This window comes from Calypte anna, chromosome 1 (genome assembly GCF_003957555.1).
Source record: "Calypte anna isolate BGI_N300 chromosome 1, bCalAnn1_v1.p, whole genome shotgun sequence".
NCBI lineage: Eukaryota > Metazoa > Chordata > Aves > Apodiformes > Trochilidae > Calypte > Calypte anna.
The window spans coordinates 3692914-3712215 of NC_044244.1; the positions used below are offsets into that span (position 1 = coordinate 3692914).

The 19302-nt window shown below is 47.2% G+C and overlaps 1 protein-coding gene across 6 annotated transcripts in view; it reads left to right on the forward strand.

Annotated features, from left to right (window-relative positions):
- Positions 1 to 18921, forward strand: part of PFKFB3 (6-phosphofructo-2-kinase/fructose-2,6-biphosphatase 3) — a 42852-nt gene extending 23931 nt beyond the window's left edge. For 2 of the 6 annotated variants that reach the window (XM_030444255.1, XM_030444229.1), the window contains 15 exons: positions 2917 to 3042; positions 3349 to 3445; positions 4078 to 4144; positions 4307 to 4381; positions 4518 to 4574; positions 6333 to 6457; positions 7320 to 7527; positions 8363 to 8509; positions 8853 to 8957; positions 9420 to 9549; positions 9754 to 9816; positions 9962 to 10026; positions 11625 to 11795; positions 12909 to 12931; positions 15915 to 16424. In XM_030444255.1, the coding sequence (XP_030300115.1) occupies positions 2917 to 3042; positions 3349 to 3445; positions 4078 to 4144; positions 4307 to 4381; positions 4518 to 4574; positions 6333 to 6457; positions 7320 to 7527; positions 8363 to 8509; positions 8853 to 8957; positions 9420 to 9549; positions 9754 to 9816; positions 9962 to 10026; positions 11625 to 11795; positions 12909 to 12931; positions 15915 to 15921 (1466 nt within the window). In that variant the 3' untranslated portion in view covers positions 15922 to 16424. Of the gene's footprint in view, positions 1 to 2916; positions 3043 to 3348; positions 3446 to 4077; positions 4145 to 4306; positions 4382 to 4517; positions 4575 to 6332; positions 6458 to 7319; positions 7528 to 8362; positions 8510 to 8852; positions 8958 to 9419; positions 9550 to 9753; positions 9817 to 9961; positions 10027 to 11624; positions 11796 to 12908; positions 12932 to 14850; positions 15068 to 15914 lie in introns of those variants that run through there. The other 4 variants (XM_008493051.2, XM_030444274.1, XM_008493050.2 and 1 more) reach the window with 4 other exon arrangements.
- The last annotated feature ends 381 nt before the right edge of the window (positions 18922 to 19302 follow it).

A 19302-nucleotide genomic window follows, 5' to 3' on the forward strand; every position in this document is an offset into this window, starting at 1 on the left:
AGATGTGGGTGGCTCGGGGGAATTGATTTTTTTTTTTTTTCCAGGAGTCAGTAAAAATGAGTGAGGTGCAGAAGTGGCTGTTTTCTTTTTTAGAAGCAAATTTATTTTTTCTTCTTTATTTCTTCCACCCACTCTGGTGAAAGTAAGAGCGTATCAGCACTGACTTTCTAGCAGATGGAAGGCACATGTGACAAGCTGCTTGTAAATATCCTGATTGAGCCTTTTGAAAGTCCCCCCCTGCCCTTGACTTACCTGGATAGATGTGGATAAGAAGTGATGAATATACATTGAAATCCCTGAGAGCTTTCCAGCAGGGATGAAAAGAAAGCATGAATTAGGTCTTTGTTGAAGCACTGGGGAGCAAAACCCTGGTTTGTGTTTCATCCCTGATGCAAAGTTTCCTGGAGGCTGTTGTGATTTAGCTGGGTTTGGGCTCAAGTTCCTGGTAACAAGTTGCCTGCTTGATGTCCAGGTGTTTTGGGAAGTACTTCCCAAGTTGGAAAACAGATGCTTTTTTGGCAAAGAGAACTTTGTCTTTGCAGCAAATGGAACCTGGGGGAAGATTGCTAAAATTTAATGCCTGCAGCAGCCCTTGGAGGTGGTGTGTGTGCACCTATACAGCATCTCAGCTGTCTGGAGCCAAAGGGACAGGAACAGTACCCAGCATTGTCCCCAGCAGCTTAGAAAGCTATTATCTTAATGGCCTGAAATCCTCTCTGCTCCTTTGAGATCCTTTGTCAACTGTCAGGGAAAGGAGTTTCTTTATTCAGGTGTTACTCCTTCCCCTCTCCTTTTAATATATTTTTCTCTATGTGTTGTTTGGTTTGGTTTTCTGCTTTTTTTTGTGCAATAACAAAGACTTGCACCCGTGAGTAGATTGAGAATGTTAGAGGAGGAAAAAGTGTTTTCTGGTTATATTGCACAGCTGCCTGGGTACCCCAGCACAGTTCTTGCTGCTGAAATCAGTGGGAGCTGGTCCAGGCTTCTATAAGGCTGCACCAGGGACGCAGGTCACACAAAGGGAGCAAGTGTGAGGGCAGCTCCAGCCTGAGGAATGTGGAATATTTAGGGGGAGAAGAAAAAAAAAAAAAATCTGGGCCATCTTTTAGATGAGTTTTCTCATCTCTTGCCTGCTGAGTCTGCTTTGGTGAGACAGCCAAGCAAATGATGAGTGGCTCTTCCCTGCCCTTCTGAACACCAGTGCTGTCATTCTTCCTTAATTCAGTTGCTTTAGCTGTTGGATTTTTATTTTATTTTATTTTTCTATTTCAGAGGGGAAGGAAATTCCTTATGTTTTGTGTGCTCTCTGGATACCTCTGCTGTCCTACTCAGACCTCTGCTGAGAATTTTACTGAGCATTTACCCTGTCCCCATCTCAGGGCAGCTTCTTGCATCCCCAGCTGGCTCTCCTTGGGCTGCCTGGTCCCACCTGCAGGCAGAGTTCTCCACCCAGGCTGTAATTAAGCTGCATTTTGATGGCTCTGCCACCAACCACTTGCTCCTTGCATTCCTTTCCCCTGAGGTTGCTGGGTGGATTGAAGGGTGGGTGAGAAATCCCCCCCCCCCCCCCCCCTTCCTCCTCCCCCAAGGTCCTCCTGGAAGGAGGGCTCTTGGCCCTGTCACACCAGGGCAGCATGAAGGGCTGCTGGCTAATCCAAATTCCATTAGACATCTTTAGGATCTTCATTCCCTCTTATTTAAATCACCTGGCTTTGTGCCTTGACCTTTCCTATGTGCAGCACCATGTGAGAATCACTTCTGGAGGGCAGGTCTTGGAGAAGGAGCAGGGATGCTGCCACCTGATCCAGAGGGTGTGGTGGTCCAGATAGTCTGGATGCATCCCATGGTGCTGGGACTGGAGTTGTGGAGGACCTAAAAATTCCCTAGCTACATTCCCAACCCTGCAACCTGAGGAGTTTCCTCCAAACTGCTCCAGGAATTTAGTTTCTAAAAGGATTTATGGGGGGGGGGGGGGGGGCAAGAAAAGTGATTTACCTGGGCAGCCCAGCAGCTGATTTCCCTGCATTTTGGCCGTGATGTTGGGGTGGATTGGAGAGGAGTTTCTCTTTGCCTGCCAAGTCATCACTGAATGATGCTTCTGGGTTTATTTCCAGCTGCTTGACGTGGGTTCAGTTCACAACAGCAAAAAAAAAAAAACCAAAATACAGCTTAAAACAGGTTTATGAGGGGAAAAAAATCATAAGCCAGTCTTATGTAACAGCTTTTAAATGCTGGTGGCTCTGCAGTCCTCTGGCCCTGCTTGTCTTCAGAAGAAATGTTTGCAGTTGCCACGTGTAGTGGCTAAAAAGAAGGTTTTTTTTTAAGGTGTTTTCTGTGGGTGAAGATCTCAGCACAAACCTGGTATTGCAGCACAGCTGCTGCAAGGACTGGAGCAAGGTCCTTGGCCATCCTCATGTCACAGAATGGGATGTTGTGGTTTTTATTTTGCAAGTAAGGCAACTGAGGCATGGAAGTCCTGCATGCTGCTTGGGGCAGCTGCTGGTTCTTTGATCTATTTGAAGCTATTTGTGTGTTCTCTTGCTGTCAGGCTGTCACTCCTGTCCCCTGGTTTGGGTGGCACCTCGGTAAATTTGGGTCAGAATTTGGCTTAACTGGGACAGTTGTGTCTCAGCCATGGAGCCACCCACCATGCCCCCTGCTCAGATCTGCTGATTCAAGCAGATCCCATTGCAAAAACCAGTCAGTGGATTCTCCTTGCTCCAGCTTTTGGTTTCTAAGCTTATGAGAAGGATGCAGAGGAGGTACCACAGAGATGCTGATGCCTGGGGTGTAGAGGCTTTGGATTTCCTTCAGTTGCTGAAGGCTCTGGGGGAAGATTGGATCAAAAACCCAAGTGCCTTGTAGGCTGTAGGATTAGCAGCTGCTCATGGTGTGCTTTCTCTTCCTTTTTTGTAGCCTGTGGGCCACAGCTTGCCAACTCCCCCACTGTGATAGTGATGGTTGGCCTCCCAGCCCGTGGGAAGACCTACATCTCCAAGAAGCTGACTCGCTACCTCAACTGGATTGGTGTCCCAACAAAAGGTGAGGCTTTCACTGTCTGCCTGGACAAACCACACCAAATCTTGGGTCTTGGGAGAGATGCTCAAGGAGCTTGGTCCCTGGAGGAGTGGAAGATGCTGAGGGATCCCCATATCTCACGGGCTTAATCTCCGTGGCCTGCCATCTCTTCCCCTGCAGCCCAGCTTCTCCTTCACTTTGAAGACTTAAGGAATGTCCCCGAGCCTTTTGCTTTAAGGATGTCACTTCTTGGCCCATTGGTAGAAAGCATTACCTGCAGGAACTGACACTATCTTCTGGTTTTTGATGGTCTTTGCCTTTCCCACACAGTTTTCAATGTGGGAGAGTATCGCCGGGAGGCGGTGAAGCATTACAGCTCCTATGACTTCTTTCGTCCTGACAATGAGGAGGCCATGAAAGTCAGGAGGTAAGTGAGAGCTCCACATCCCTCCTCCTTACCCAGGGGGTGAAGCCCATGGGGTTACCTAGCTTCTTCTGGGGATAATGGATAGAAAAGCTGGGCTTGAGGTTTCTCTGCCTGCCGAAGGAGGGTTTGACTTGAGAACTAAGAGGCTTGAAGCTCAAAGGGCTTGGTACCTTCAGGGGTACCAGTGTATCATAGATACCGCCCTCAGTGGTATCATAGAATCATAAAATGCCAGGTTGGAAGGGATATTGAGGATCATCTGGTCCAACCTTTCTAGGTAGGGACACAGTTTAGATGAGATGGCCACAGTACCTTGTCAGCCTGAGTCTCAAAGTGTCCAGGGTTGGGGAATCCACCACCTCCCTGGGGAGATCATTCCAATCTCATAATGAAAAATATTCCTCTGATGTCTGGGATTTCCCCAGGAGTAACTTGCACCCATTACTCCTCTTTTCCATCTGACTCCTTGTAAGAAGAGTGTCCATCTTCTTGGTAGCCACTCTTAAAGTCCTAGAACATGGCAATAAAGTCTTTTAAGCCTTCTTTTTGTCCAGGCTGAACAAACCCAGTTCTCTCAGCCTTCCAGCATCTCTGAGGAGCATAGAACCACATGTTTCTCACCTCTTTTGCAGGCAGTGTGCCCTGGCTGCCCTGAGGGATGTCAAACTCTACCTGACTGAGGAGGGCGGTCAGATTGCGGTAAGCTCAGGGATGTTCTCCACAGGGTTTGGCACCAGTCCTGGTCCCCAGGGTGCTGTGTCCTGTGCAGCTCTGCAGTTCCTTTGCTGAGGAAAGGCTCAGTGGGAAAAGGAAGTGCTCTTGGTGCTAAAGTTAAAGTTTTTTTGTTTTTTGCTTTTCAAGGTTTTTGATGCCACCAACACCACACGGGAGAGGAGAGGGATGATCCTAAACTTTGCCAAAGAAAATGGGTTCAAGGTTGGTACCATCAGGCTGCTGGGAGAGCTCTCTGGTCTCCTTGAGAGACCAGGAGGAGGTTGGGTTGGGCAAGGAGCTGGTTGTATGCTACAAAGCTTCTTTCTGATCTTGAGGTGAGCTTTGCTTTGTTTCACAGGTGTTCTTCATTGAGTCTGTCTGCAATGATCCCACTGTAGTAGCCACCAATGTTATGGTAAGCATGGAAATGTCTTGCTTTTGTTTCTCTTGTGGAGGTTTTTCCACCTATGTTCAGCTGGTTTCTAATCAGGCTGTCTTGACAGAGTTAATTTTGAAGATGAGATTTTTATCTTTTTATGATATATTTGTCCTAAGATGTAAAAAGTTATCTCCCAGGGCCACCTGGATGTAATGACAATAGAAGTTGTGGTAGCCTTTCCTCAGCTCCTGTCCATGCTCTGCATTTCTCTTTGCCTGGAACTTGAGATCAAGGAGAGGAAGACACTCAAGATACTTCAATGACCCCCACAAAGTCTCACTTTTTGGAAGTGATGGGTGGGGCTGGGAATTTTCAGTCCCATCGGAGACAACTTGGTGCCTTTAGCCACATGCAGCCTCCCAAGAATGGGTTGGGGTCTGCTTTGAGAAGGTTAGCAGCTCAGCTAAAAGTTTCTTGCCACTAGCTTGAGTCTTTGCTGGGAGAGCAGCATAAAACTTTGCTTCTTGGATCCTTTGGGAGCTTCTGGATCTTGGATTTCCCACCAGCAGAGGAGCTGCTTTGCCCATCAGGCTTGGCTAGAGCAGGTAGATATTAATCGGTCCAATTAATTGGACATTAATTGGCTCCCTCCAGCCTTATCCCATTTTACATCTGAACCTTGGGAGTCCTTTTATGATATCTGGGAGTAAGGCTGAGAAGGGTTTTGTTCTGCCCCTGGGATGGCTTCCACAAAAGGTGTTCAGTGGGGTCCTAGAGTGTGACTTTCTTGGGAGGTGTCCTTGCCCATGCAGTGGCTTTGGAACTAGATGATTTTTGAGGTCCTTTCCAACCAAACCATTCTATAATGATTTGTTTCTGCTGAGAACTGCTGTCCCATGGCCACCAATCACCTGTTTGGCAGGCTGCACACAACCTTGTCCATGTTGCTAAATATTTTTATTTTCCTTTGCAATGCCCTGAAGGGGGATTTCTTTGGGGGGATTTAATCCCTTTCTTTGGAAAGTTGAAGGGACAGAAAGTGGACCACTAGCTATGTAGGTGTGTGTTGGTTTTTGCTCCATGGGGCACTGTAGATAAATGGTGCCTTTATAAGGGGAAAAGAGCAGAAAATACAACCTGGGTCTGGGCTGTTGCCACACATCATGCTCAGTTCTTTTCTTCTGTTGGTTTCAGGGTTGCTTCTGAAGTTACTGATGTGTAACTCTGCTCCAACACAGATCTTTAGGAGAAAAGCCTGTTAGAGTAGTTCAGGCACAACTTAGTCTGTGAGAGTTCTGGGTATTCACATTGCCCATTTCTAGCATCTTTTGACACAGGAGATAAAAGCAAATAATGCACAGAAGAGGTTGAATGTTCTTATCGTGCTGCTTCAGATGGTGGGCAACCAGATTGACCTCTTCCTGGGAGCTTTATTCACTGGAAAGGCCTGGGACAAGCATCTTGTCCAAGCTCATGCACTTCCCATCCTCAGCTTGAGCTGTTTAAACCTGATGCTTTCCTTTAGCCATGAAAAATCTCATTTTTCCCACCATGCTTCCCCAACTCTTGGGAGAATGGGAGTGTGTTGCCATGCTTCTATACCCATCATGCAAATGGTTTATATCAAATTTTTATCACCTGGTGTTCAGTTGAGTCCAGGTTGCTTCTTTTTTTGTCTTCTCCTCAGTGTCTCAGCAGACAGCTGGATCGTGGCAGGACTTTGAGTTTAGCATGGTCTGGCTTGGAAAACTTCCTAACCTCTCCTTGCAATGTGTTTTTTCTCTCCTGCCACAGGAAGTAAAATTGTCCAGCCCTGATTATCGGGACTGTAATTCCACTGATGCCATGGAGGACTTCATGAAGAGGATCAACTGTTACCAGGCCAGCTACCAACCTCTTGACCCTGATGACTATGACCGGTGAGAGACTTTTTGCTGCTTTCTGAGCTGGCTTAAAACACCCCAGGAGAGGAGTAATAAAGTATGGAGCTATATTTCACTTTATCTTGAAATACAAGGCACTGGCAGAATAGTCAAACCTCAATTCCAGCTTCTTCCTTGAATTTTTTTTTATTATTTATTTCCCAGCCTGGCGTCAGGCACTGAAAACCTTCCCAGGCTCTTTTGGGTTCAGAAATGCTGTTTTCAGCCTTGTTCTGCAAGTTTAAATACTGAGTCTGGGAAAAGCACTTGGGTTTGAGTGTTTCTAAGGTGCTTTTGTCATTGTCCCAGTTAGAGGAAGGAAGGGGACTGCTTGGACAGCCTCAAACCACAAGGCTGAGCAAACCCTGTGGTTTCCACCTAGTTGTGTGCCCTGGGAAGACCTTTGCTGTCCTGCATGACCATGCAGGCACCTCCCAGCCTTTCCACTGCTCACAGATAGGTCCGTGTGCCCTGCATGGATTATCTTGGGTCCTGCTGAGCCCTGTCCTGGTGGTAAGGAACGTGCTCCATGTTAGTCTTGTTTAATCCTCTTTGCTGCTGCAAGGAGCAATGGTGATTACACTGCTGTTACTTAGCTCTCCATCAATGGCTGTTAACATGCTGGCTTGCTGTTTAAAATAGCCTGCAGGAAATCCTTTTAGCTGGGTGATTATGTTGGCTGAGACACCTCACAAGGCTGGGTTTTTTTGAGGGGATTTTTGGTGGGGTTTTTTTGTTTTGTTTTTTCTTGGTTAGTTGGTTGTTTTTTTTTTTTTCAAGGGTGGTGTTTGTTTCTTTTTGCTTTGTCCCCCCCCTATCCTGGCAGCCCCCTGATTCATCTCTTCTGTCCTTTCCCTAGGGAGCTTTCTCTCATCAAAGTCATCGATGTTGGGCGTCGGTTCCTGGTCAACAGGGTTCAGGATCACATCCAGAGCAGGATTGTTTACTACCTGATGAACATCCATGTCCAGCCCCGCACCATTTATCTCTGTCGACATGGGGAGAGTGATTTCAACCTCAAAGGGAGGATTGGAGGTGACTCTGGTCTTTCCAACAGGGGCAAGAAGGTAAGGGAGAAGGGAAATAAGGCTTCTAGGGGTGATGTGGCTGGAGCAGATGCCATGGAGCAGATGCCATGTGTTCATTAGGTGAAGTGTTATTTGAGAGCTGGGGTGCTCAGAGGATCCCTCTGTAGAGCTGGATAAATTTGGGCATGGCTTCAAAGCAAGACTTTGTAGTCATAGATGTTGTTTGTGGGCTTGCATGTGGTTAACAAGCTGGGTTGTAGAAGTCTCTAGGAGAGAGGAGTATGAATGTCTTCATTGAAGTTGGTTCAGACCTTGCACAGACAGGGTGAGATGTAGCTGATGCCACCCTTTGGTGGAGATAACCATCTCAAAGGGTGCTTTCAAATTGCTCACTGCTTTATTCTTCAAAGGCATGGTCAAATATTGCTGCCTCAGGGTGTAGCTATTTTGGCTTCCCAAACCATTTTTGAAGTCCACTTTCAGTTACTTGAGGTGTGAGTATGATCAGGGATTTTAGCCCTATTTCAGCAGAGCTGAAAGGTGGCCAGGGACCTTCCACAGCCTTGTAGCAGAGCCCAGGCTTTGGTGCTGTTTCTTGGATGCTGATGATGTTCTTTCATGACATTATGTTGCTGCTTTCTCTTCTGCTTTCTCTCTGTTCTTATACCCCCTCATAGTTTTGAGGGTTTGATGCCTGTGGGGCTGCTCTTCACCTCAGAGCAGAAGGCTCTGATACAGCTGCCTATGGAAGACAAGTGAGGTCCTTGAGAAGGACCTGGAGAAGGGAACCTGTACTGGGAAGCAGGGAATGAGGCCCATGGGGGGAAGCTGTGGATGGGGAATCAATTTTTTTTTTTTCCTTAATGTATTACAGTTTGCAGTGGCACTGAACAAGTTTGTAGAGGAGCAGAACATGAAGGACCTTAAAGTCTGGACCAGCCAACTGAAGAGGACAATCCAAACTGCAGAAGCTCTTCAGCTGCCCTATGAGCAGTGGAAGGCACTCAATGAAATTGATGCTGTAAGTATCTTTTGGTTGCAGGAGGGACGGCTGGTGGCTGCTTGGCAGTGAAGGTGCTAGGACCGTCCTTTGCACTTTGGCTTAAATCAGATCACCTTTTGTGATTATTCTTCTGTGGGAAAGAGTGGTAATTCTGCACTACTCCCAACTTGCCTGATCTTAGCTCTGCCTTGTGCTGATGCTTTAAGGTGTTCGTTTGAATGAGCAGATTACCATTACTTTTGCTTGGGAACTTTATGTGGCTGAGCGCTCAGAGGGACATAGATGCTTGCTTTGGTTTTGTACATTGACTGTGCTGATGCTTTTTGACTTGAGTAACCTCATGGATGCCCTTTTCTGGCAGGGAGTGTGTGAAGAAATGACATATGAAGACATCAGGGATCAGTATCCAGAGGAATTTGCTTTACGTGATCAGGATAAATATTACTATCGCTACCCATCTGGAGAGGTAGGACTGCAAGGAGACCTTCAGAGTCTCTAACATTATACATGGCCTTCTTACATGCTGCCCTCTACAGTGAGAGCAGAGGAGCATCAAGTGCTCCAGGAAAACAGAATAAAGCAGTCAGGGCTCCCATTTACCTTTTTGCACTGGGCTGTTGTGAAATGATGGTATGTGAAGATCTCATCAAGAAATGTATCCCTTAATAGTCTCACTGACATGATAGCAAAGTAGAATGGCTTCTTTCTCCCCTGGTGAGAAGTTGCTACTTCCTAGAGTAGCCTGAAGATGAGGATTTGTTGAGCTTTGCTTCTCTTTTTTTTATTGTCTTAATAATTATGGTGGTTTGGTTTGGTCAAGGGTATGAAATCAATAGGTGAACCTAGACAGGAACCTTTGTTTTCTTTGGAGGTGCTTGTTGTTTTTCTGGATTCTATGCCATCTCTCCCTTCTCTTCCTCTGTCTCAGTCCTACCAAGATCTGGTGCAGCGCCTGGAGCCAGTCATCATGGAGCTGGAGAGACAAGAGAATGTCCTTGTCATCTGTCACCAGGCTGTCATGCGTTGTCTCCTAGCATACTTCCTGGACAAGAGTGCAGGTGAGAGCTCCCTGTCCCTGGGAAGGGCACTGATCCTGCTGGAGGAGGAGGCATGAGAGAGAGCTGAAGGGGTAGGAGATGTGTTCAGGGTATGCAGGGCCTGAAGCTGCATCTTATGGGATGGATTTAGATATTGATGAGGATGTCTAAGCCAGCTTTTGCAGCAGGGATGAGATAACCCTCTTGCTTTGCTTTTTTCTGCAGATGAAATGCCCTACCTGAAGTGTCCCCTTCACACAGTGTTGAAGCTGACCCCGGTGGCCTATGGTGAGTGGGGGGTCAAGGGGTTTGACTTGTACCTCCTCCTGAATCCAAGCTGGCTCTGGGAGAAGGGCAGGAGTCTGGGATGGAGCACCTTGTAGTATCCTGTGCCCTTTTTGTTTGCTCTATCTCCTTCTGCTCCCTTCTGCAGGCTGCCGGGTGGAGTCCATCTCACTGAACATTGAAGCTGTCAATACACACAGGGAACGACCAGAGGTGGGTGTTGCTTTTCCTCAAAGCCATCCCTTGGTGTCCCTCTCCTTTCCCCTGTGGTCAGCTGGCAGCGAGGACACCTGGGGTGGGCATGGGGAGGTTGCTGAGTTGGATGCTCAGAGTGCTGCTGGAGGACTGGAGCATCAGATGGGTTCTTGCTCTGCAAAGGTGTGACCTGCCAAGAGTTTTCTGAGGGAAAAGGTCTATTGGATCTGCCTGCACCCCAGTGTTTCTCCCATGATAAACCTGGCTCAGGGAGAACTCCTCCTTGGTCTTTTAACTTTACACTGTGCAATCATCCTCTCACCAGAGTGGGGAACTGGAGCTATGGATGGAGAAGGTGACTTCTCTCAGGTCTCCTAGCTGGCTGGCAGAGTCTGGGCTCAAGGCCTTCTGCCTTTTTTTTTTTTTTTGTTCCTTCACCTAGTGTGCCCATGTTTTTTTATGGCTACCAGAGTACTGTTTGGTAGAGTGGGAGGTGACAGTGCTGGACTAGGGGTGCTGCAGGGAGTAGATCCCTTGCATGGTGGAAAACCCCTGCAAAGTCAAATTTATCTGCTCTGTGCTCCTTCAGGAGCTCAGAGGCCAGAGTGGGAGGATGCCAGCTGGGTGGCCATCCAACTGGGACCTTAAGGACCCTGGCAGTGCCCATATCCCAACTACTGGTACCTTTTTTGAACTGGGGTGTCACAGTGATGGAGCCCAGGTGGATGGTCAGAGCCATCCCCTTTTGGCCCACATCTCCATTTGGTTCCTTCCCACCCTCACCAGGTGGCAACATCCAAGCCTCCTTTCCTTCCCCATGGCCAGAGTGGGGAAGCCAGTCCTTCCCCCTGCCATGAAGGCCACCAATGCTCTCCTCCATCACCCTCAGAGGGGATGGCAGGAGAGTCCCTGGGCTGTGGGTAGGATGGAGTAAGATGTGTGCAAAGTGCTTGGGTTCCTCTGCTCGGCTGCTGCCCCTCCATCCCACCTTGCTTGAGTTGGAGCTTGGCACAGTGCTGACCCTTGCTGGCTGCTCTGCCCCTACTTCCCAAAATCTTTCCTGATCAGCTTGGCCTGGCTCGTCTTCCCTTCTCTTGCTTTCACACCCTTCCCTGGGTTGGAGGGACCAGCTTGGAGGAGGAAACCAATGGGTGCCTCTTACTGTCATGCAGAGTTGTGGCTTTTGATCACCTCTGAGTTGATTTAGTAATCTACATTTACTTGGTGTGAGCAGAGGCTCAGGTGAGGAGAAAGTTGAGAAAGTCTGGCTTTTCAGTGCAGGGCTTTTTTGGTTTTGTTTTTTATCCCCTCCCCTTTCTGGGGGAAATCATGGTGCATCCTCAAACTTTTTCCATTAGGGTTGTTTGGTTTATTTTGCTTTTTTTTTTTTTTTTTTTTCATGTCCAGAGCCTTTCAGGTTATCCTTTGCACTTTGACAGCAATAGTGGGGAAAAGCAGAGGCTGCTTTAAGAAAATTAAAGCAAAAAAAAAAAACCAAACCCCAAGAAGTTTTTTTTTTTTTTCCTTTATAACTGTCGCCTTCTTCCTTTTTTTTTTACTTTTTTTTTTTTGTTTTGTTTACTATTTTTATTTTCTTTGTCTTGCTCTTAATTTAGGAAGCAAAGAAGGGACCTAACACGCTCATGAGACGTAATAGCGTTACCCCTCTAGCAAGCCCAGAGCCCACCAAAAAACCTCGCATCAACAGCTTTGAGGAGCATGTGGCTGTTTCTTCTGCCCTGCCAGGCTGTGTTCCTCAGGAAGTGCCCACGCAGATGCCTGGACAAGTTAGTTGAACTCTTGTTTTGTTGTTGGGTTTTGGTTTTGGTTTGGTTTTTTTTCTTCGTTTTGTTGCTTTTTTTTTTTTGTTGTTGTTATTGTGGTTATATTGTTGCCCTCCTGTTGCTTCTGGAGCTGGGGGACTGCTTGCTGTTGTCACAACCTGTGCTGCTGTCTCTTGAGATGCATCTTCTCCCATGGCTGCTGTCCCTCCCCAGCTCGGGTTGGTTTTGGGAACAACCTCAGCAAATGGTTGCTTGTTGGTTCTCTCTTGGGTTTGGAGAGTGTTGTCAACCCTCTGATGCTCAGGCTGTGTTAATTTAGTGCCTTCACCATCTGGCATTGTAGCGTCAAACCCCTGGGGAGCTGTATTTGTAGGAGTGAAGGGCTCCTGCCCTCTCCATGGGTGGTGCTCAGCGTTGGTGGAGATCTGGGCATTGTAATAAAGAAAATGTTCTTGTACTTGGCTTGAGAAGGAGATGCCAGGACCCATCTCTTTGACTGGAGGGTTCTCCTCCTTTCCAGAGAAATAGGCAAAATGAACCAAAACATGAGGAGAAGCCTCTTGGCATGTTCAACCTTCATTGCTTTATGCAGTCCTGGGTGAAACCCTGTGGGTAGTTACCATGGTGCTCATGCATCCTTTCCTCTTTCACCCACTTGGGATGGGATGGAGAAGAAGTGACCTTGCTGCACACTTCTCCAGGAGCAAAACTCATTTCCCTGTGCTTGTTTAGATAATGTCAGAGCCCCCTTACCATGCTGCCTTTCCCACCAGCTGCCTATTGGATCTCATTGCCTGGCCCAGCCCCTCTTAGTGTTTGGTGTCCTCTTGCCCCATCTTGCCCAGGTCCTGGGCAGGTTCCATGCTCCTCCTCCAACCACTCTGCTTGGTGGCCGCTTCGCATGAGCCTTCTCCACCCCAGCAAGCACTGAACATGGCAGCTGAGTCTGTCTCAAGCTTTTGGGGCTCTGCTTGGGCTGATTGAGGCTTGCAACAAACCCTTTGCCAGCTTTGGGTTTGGAAGCTCTTGCTGCTCAGGTGTCCCTCGCTGCCGTCCGGCGTCCTCGGTCTCACGCGGCGTTACTGATCCCTCTTTCCATTCTCTGTCTCTCTGCAGCCTTTACTAGGGAAGGCATGCCTGTAAGTACCTTCTTGTCTCTTATTTCCCCCTTCTTGTCCTCTTTTAATGTCTCTTGCCATCCCACCAATTGTTTTGATGTTGCTGTGGAAGCCAGCTGGGGTGTGGACTTCTTGGAGTTAATATTTCTTTGCGTGGGGGTGGATTTGGCTTAGGGAAGGTAAAAAGGAGACAAAGTGTCTGAGCTTGAGCAAATCATCTTTTTTTTTTTGCCCAGAAAAGCTGTGGCTGCCCTATCCCTGGAAGTTTTGCATACCAGGTTGGATGGGGCTTGGAGCAACCTGGTCTAGTGGGAGGTGTCCCTGCTCTTGCAGGGGGTTGGAGCTAGGTCATCTTTAAGGTCCCTTCCAACCCGAACTATTCTGTGCTTTTTGTGGAGAAATGAAGGAATTTTATCAATTGCCCTCTATCTATTATGTCCAAATTCCCTGCCTCCTCCTTGGACAGTCATGGTATGGGAGATGTTGTTTTTTCCTGGGCTTATCTTCTCTGTGGCAGCACCTTGTACTGCAGGTGATAGACCCAGGGCTCTGAGCTTTGTCTTAAGAGTGATGGCACCAGATTGATCTCTGAGAAGGTTCAAACCTCATCTTCCAGCAGGGTTCCATCACCTACATGGGATCAGGAGTATGTTTTCTGGAGCTGGCCTGGTCCCAGGTCCTGGCATCTCTAGTTGTGTGAACCTGGATTTTGGGACCAATCTGCTTTGGATGTCTCTGGCAGAGTAGATGCAAAGCTCTTGTCCTCTATCTCCGGTAAAAAAAAGGAAGATTCCTTGAGTTTTAGAAATAACCAAGGCTTTGACAGTGTGGTTCAGTGCTGTTGGAGCCTTGTGTGACAGGGACAGGGCAGCTCCTGGATAAATTTGGAACCTTTGGATATAATTCATGCTACATCATTGAGCTGAGCAGCAGTTGTTGGAATCAGAGCTCAAATGGCTTCTCAAAAACCAGGGAGAGCTTAGGGCTGGGGTGTTTGCTTCCCAGGGGTCTTTTTGGCCACCAGTTTGAACCTGTCTACATGCATCCCTGTCCTGGTTTGTTTTGTGGGCTGAAAATGGAGGAATCTGCAGCAACAGGACCAGGCCTCAGCCCTGCCTGCACATAACAGCTGGGGAACCTCTTTTCTTCCCCTCATGTAAACATTTTTGAGAAATGGGAAGTTAAGAAGGTCACACTTGTCTTTGGATGGGTTGGGGAAGATCATGCTTGTGCTATGTAGAGGCTGAATTTGCTTAGTGTGGCTTTCATGTCTTCTTCCCTTGCTTGTGGACACAAAAGCCCCTGATGATGAGGTGCCTGGTCTTTTTGGGTTGCATTGAAAGTATTTTTGTTGTTTTGAGCATCCCTCCATTCACATTTTCCCATCCATGTTCTAATAAAAAGCACTGCATGGCTCAGCAATGGCACAGAAAAAACTTAGGTTGAGTTTGGGAGATGGTTGCATCCCAGCTCTGTTGGGAGCCTGGTACTGGGGGGCTTAAAAGCTGCTTTTGAGGGAGTGAAGAAGCCACCCTAAACCCAAGACTTGGTGTCAGTACCTCTCTAGGAGGCTGTTGCCTCATGTGCATGTGTTGGTCCTCACTGTGTCCCACCACAACCCAGATGGGATCAGGGGAGGTGGAAGGTACCTCTATCCCAGCTAGCACCATGAGACTTTGGGGGGGTTCTTGTTGAATCAGCCCTCACTGTTGGGATCTTGACCCACATCCAGGAGGACCAGGGGATGGCTGGAAAGAGGCTGGGGACATGTCTCAGAATAGCAGAGTCCTCCTGAGTGTGGGATGGAGCCAGTTTGGGGGAGTGGGACTACCTGGCATGATGTTTTCTTTTCCTTTTTCTTGGTTTGTGATCCAAAGTGCACTTTGTAACAACAACCTGATCCCCTCCCTTCTTCTCCCCTTCACTTTTCATGCTTAAAGGCGACCTGTTTGTCACTTTCTCAAAGTTTTCTCTTTACTAATATTTCCAAGGTAAATGGCTGTGGTGCATGTGGCTTTTCCTAACCCTCCTCCTGTCTCCTTAGATAACAGAGAACAGCTCAGCCCACTCTGCCTCGTAGCTTGGCCAAGATTCCTGATGCTTGTAAGAGGCAGTTTAGGCAGTAAAAAGCAAAAAGGAAAGAAAAAAAAAAAGGAACTCAATGAGTCTTGAGAAACCTTCCTAGTCCTCTTCTCCCCACCCTTTTTTGTGTAGTTTTGTGAACTGGGAAATGTCCTTGTGATCATCTCCCCTTGGGTTTCTCCTCTAGTGGATGCTCTTCTCTAGCTGCTGCCTTCAGAGCTGGTCCTGCTTGTGTTTAGCTGGTTGTCTTTGGTTTTGTGGTCCTCACCATGTGCTGGTGGGGTGCCTGTTGTCACCACCCCGTGCCCAAGATGTGTCTGGAGCAGCTCTAAGGACCATGAAACCTCATAGGGTGTCATTGAGGGAGCTGGTGCTCCTGAAATACTGCTGATGGGGTCTGGTCCTCACACCAGCTTCTTGGTGTGACCAGCAGGAGCTGCATCTCCTTGTCAGCACCAAGGATGGACAAAAATTGATCTCCTTGGTAGACCTGGGGGGGAGGAGATGGATACTGCCCACCATCAAAAGGAGCAAGAGAGATGTTTAATTGGTTCCTTGAATAAACTTCATGATCCCCCTGTTAATTTGTCTGGCATGGACCAAAGAGCAGTTTGAGAGGTGCAGACCAGGTAGGGTGGGAGGGTTGCCTTGGCTCTAGCTCAGTTTTTAGGGATATCTCTACCAAATTCCCACCCTGTAGTTAAGATACTTGCAGGAGAGGGCTGTGAGCAGCAAGCCCCCTCCATCTCTCTCTTTGGGTGGACAGTGTCCTCTCCTCTGGTGGGTGCTTTTTTAGTGACCCATGCTGTGTTTTTCTGTTTACCCCCCCTGTCCCCTTGTCAACGTGCACGGGGAAGATGCTGGGATGGGTTCCTACCCCAGCGCATCCCCCCCAACCCTGCTCCTTCCTCTCTCGTTGCAGAACATGAACACCTCTCAGAAGCCATCCTGACTCCCTTGGCGCTGTCTCCAGGCCACCAGCCATGCCACCAGCTTCCCACCCCATCTCCATTCCTGAAGCTTGCTTAGAACCAACCCATCTCCCCCCTCGCCGGCGAGGTCGACCCTCAGCTGTGTCCTACCCACGCCCGTTCATCTGCAACCCTGGAGAGATGCAGGAGAGCTGAGGAGAGGAACCCCGAGCTCCTTCAGGGTCACCACCAGATCTTCCAGGCTCTGTGACGTTTGCTCTCCTCTCCACCAATCCCCTTAGATGGTAGCAAAGCTGCAAAAGTGCTTCTAGTGCACAAGAGTTTTCATTTTCCGCTCTTTTTTTAAGTGGTTTTGAGCTTTTTCGGGACCGACCATTGGGTTCCCATCCCTCTGGGGTTGGGGTGTAGATATGTGGATGGTGTGGGGTTTAGCAGAGAAACAGGGGAGGGAGAGGGGCAACAGAAGGGTTTTGCATGATTTTGTTTTAAATTATTAATTCCTTTTTTTTTTTTTTTTTTTTTTTTTTTTTTTTTTTTTTTTTGAGAAAAAAAACACTGCAGCCTGTCCCACACACCCAGACCCACCAGTACCAGGAAGGCAGCTGTGGGAAGTCCTTCACACCAAGAATTACTGGGTTTAAAAAAACAAAACAAAACAAAAACCCCACAAACAACTCAAAAAAAAGCCTTGCAGAGAGTGTAGATCTTCCAAAATCAGTCACAGTCTGCCTGTAGGGTAAGGGGCAGCCACGCTGGTGGTGGCTCAGGGTGATGCTTTCATCTCTGGGAGCACCTGGGGAATGCTTCAGGTTCAGGCATTTTTTTTTTTTTTTTGGTGAGACCTGAGCCCCAGCTAAGGTGCTGTGGTAGAACTTCACCTCCTCTTTCCTCTGCCTTGGAAGAAAGTGGGGATTTTGGAGAGGGTTTGAATCCCTGGTGGGCAGGGTGTGTGTGCAGGCACAGATCTTGTGGAGGTGGCCAGAGTCCCTGTGTAGCTGTAAAAAGCCACAAGAAGGGACAGTTTTGCCTGTTCTCTTTTTTTGTTTGTTTGTTTTATTTAAATATATATAATACCCACACAAGAATGTGTGTGTATGTGTACACCTAGAAACCGCTTGGTTTTTGCACTTTATTTGTGGCAGGAATATAACTATTTTATATTTTTTTTTCAAGTTGTGCCCCTTAAGAGGGGAAACCTGAGTGAGGGCAATTTTTTTTTTATTTTGCATGCTGGAAAGCTAAGAATACAAAAAAAAAAAAGGTAGTTAATGGTGTTGGAGGTGTGTGTGTGAGTGTGAAACGAGGTGAGTGACTGAAGACTCCATCAGCCAGCTCCCAGTGGTTTGATGCATGAGATCTCTTCTTGGCAGCCTGTCCTGGGCTGTGAGACAGAGATTAAAAAAATGGCAATTAACCACTTGCTTTGTGCAAAAGTCTGTGGATTTTTTTTTTAATTTTTTTAATATATATGGGTGTTTTTTTATATAGGTTTTTGGGTTTGGGTTGGGTTTTTTTGTTGGTTTTTTTTTTTGTTTGTTTGTTTCTCCACTCCTACATGCAGCAACATCTTCATCCCCATCTCATGCTTTTTGGCTCCCCAGCTAAGTTGGAGGCAGGAGGTGAAGGCAACACTGAGCTTGGGGATTGGAGATGGGCAAACCTTTAGTTTTACCCTTCCCATGGCTTTCCCCAGCCCCCCTGAGCAGGATTCTTCGTCAGGAGAAGAGAGTTTTGGGGGAGAAAGTATGATTGTTTCTCTGTGTCTGTGTGTGTGTGTATTTTGGGTTTTGGAGGGGGTTTTGGTCTGTTTTTCCTTTGGGAAAAGGTGAACCACAGTGCCTCGTGCTTCAGTCTCATGTAGCCAGAGCACATGCTTGGAGCAGCACAGATGGTGGGAAGGGGCTGAGACCAAGCTTGGTCCATATCTGACCAGGAGAGATGGGCTCAGCAGTGCCCTCCCTGTGCCAGCTTGTTCATATTTGTATAATATTCCTGTACAGATTCAACACTTTTCACCAACCCCCCCCTCTCCCCCCTCCTTTTTTATTTTCTTTAATAACCCATTAAAAGCAGCCAACTCCCTGTGGATGCAGTTGACATCTGCCCTTTAATTTTCTCTGACTTGGAGAAAAAAAAAAAAAGAATGTTTTGGGAAGGCAAGTCACTTTCAGTCTTGTCAGCCTCCTTCCTGGGGAGTTTTATCTTTCTCCTCCTGCTATGAAAAGATAAGCCAGCAAATGCAAACATGACGTCTGGTTGCCCAGTGATCAATCCTGTACACATGTAATTCTGCAGATGTTTTGATGTGTGTTTATGTGTATATATTATATTATATATATACATATATATACATGTGTATATATATATATATATGAAAAAAAATCAGAAAAAAACCCCCTAACTTCCTGGCCTGAAACTTTCTTCCTTTGGCAATAACAGAAGTTTCAGTAGGTCCTACAAAAAGATGAACTTAATGGGTTGGTTATTTTTTTTTTCAGCAAGGGGAAAATTGGTCTCCAGAGCACCAGAGAATCTCTGTGCTGCTCAGAGTTTTGGGTGGAAGGTGGGATGGTGGCAGCCCAGGAATTCACTGCCCATCAGTTTTGGTTTTCAGAGCCAAGAACTGGGCAGTGAGGCTGCAGCCAAGGTGGGTAGGTAGAGGAGACTTGTTGAACCACACCAATGATTTCTTCCCCTTCTTTTTTTTTTCCTGGTTTTGTTTTCCTTCGTGATACTTGAATTTATTTTTTTTTTTATTAGCAAAGCGCTTTTTATTTATTTAATGTATACTGCAGAGCTTGGAGAGAAGGGTAGTTGGGTTCTCTTGTTTTGGGTTATTTTTGTTTTGTTTTTTGAGTTGTGGAATGTTAACTGTTCTGTATATATACATCTGGAATAATTGCCTGATGTAAAGCTGTGCCAGCTTAAAAACAGGGTATGCCTTTCAGAAATTTGTATATTTTGCAGTTGCTGGACCAATAAATACCTTGAAATATACAGATGTGACCTGATTCTTCTCTGTGTTAGGAATTTGAGTCTTGGGCCTGTCTTTTGTGTGACTTGGTGGCCCAAGGGTGACCACATGGTCCTGCCTCATGTTTGTTCCTGTGCATCATAAAAAATTCCTGACCCCACAGTGGGTTTTCTGATGAGCATCTCCAAGGGAATTTGGGTCCCAAGGTGTGATTCTTCTTTTCTGACCATGTTAGAGCAGTTTTCTGTGACTAGTGGAGTCCCTCAGGGGTCGGTACTGGGACCGGTGTTGTTCAATATCTTCATCAACGACTTGGATGAGGGTATAGAATGTACCCTCAGCAAGTTTGCTGATGACGCTAAGCTGGGAGGAGTGGCTGACACACCAGAGGGCCGTGCTGCCGT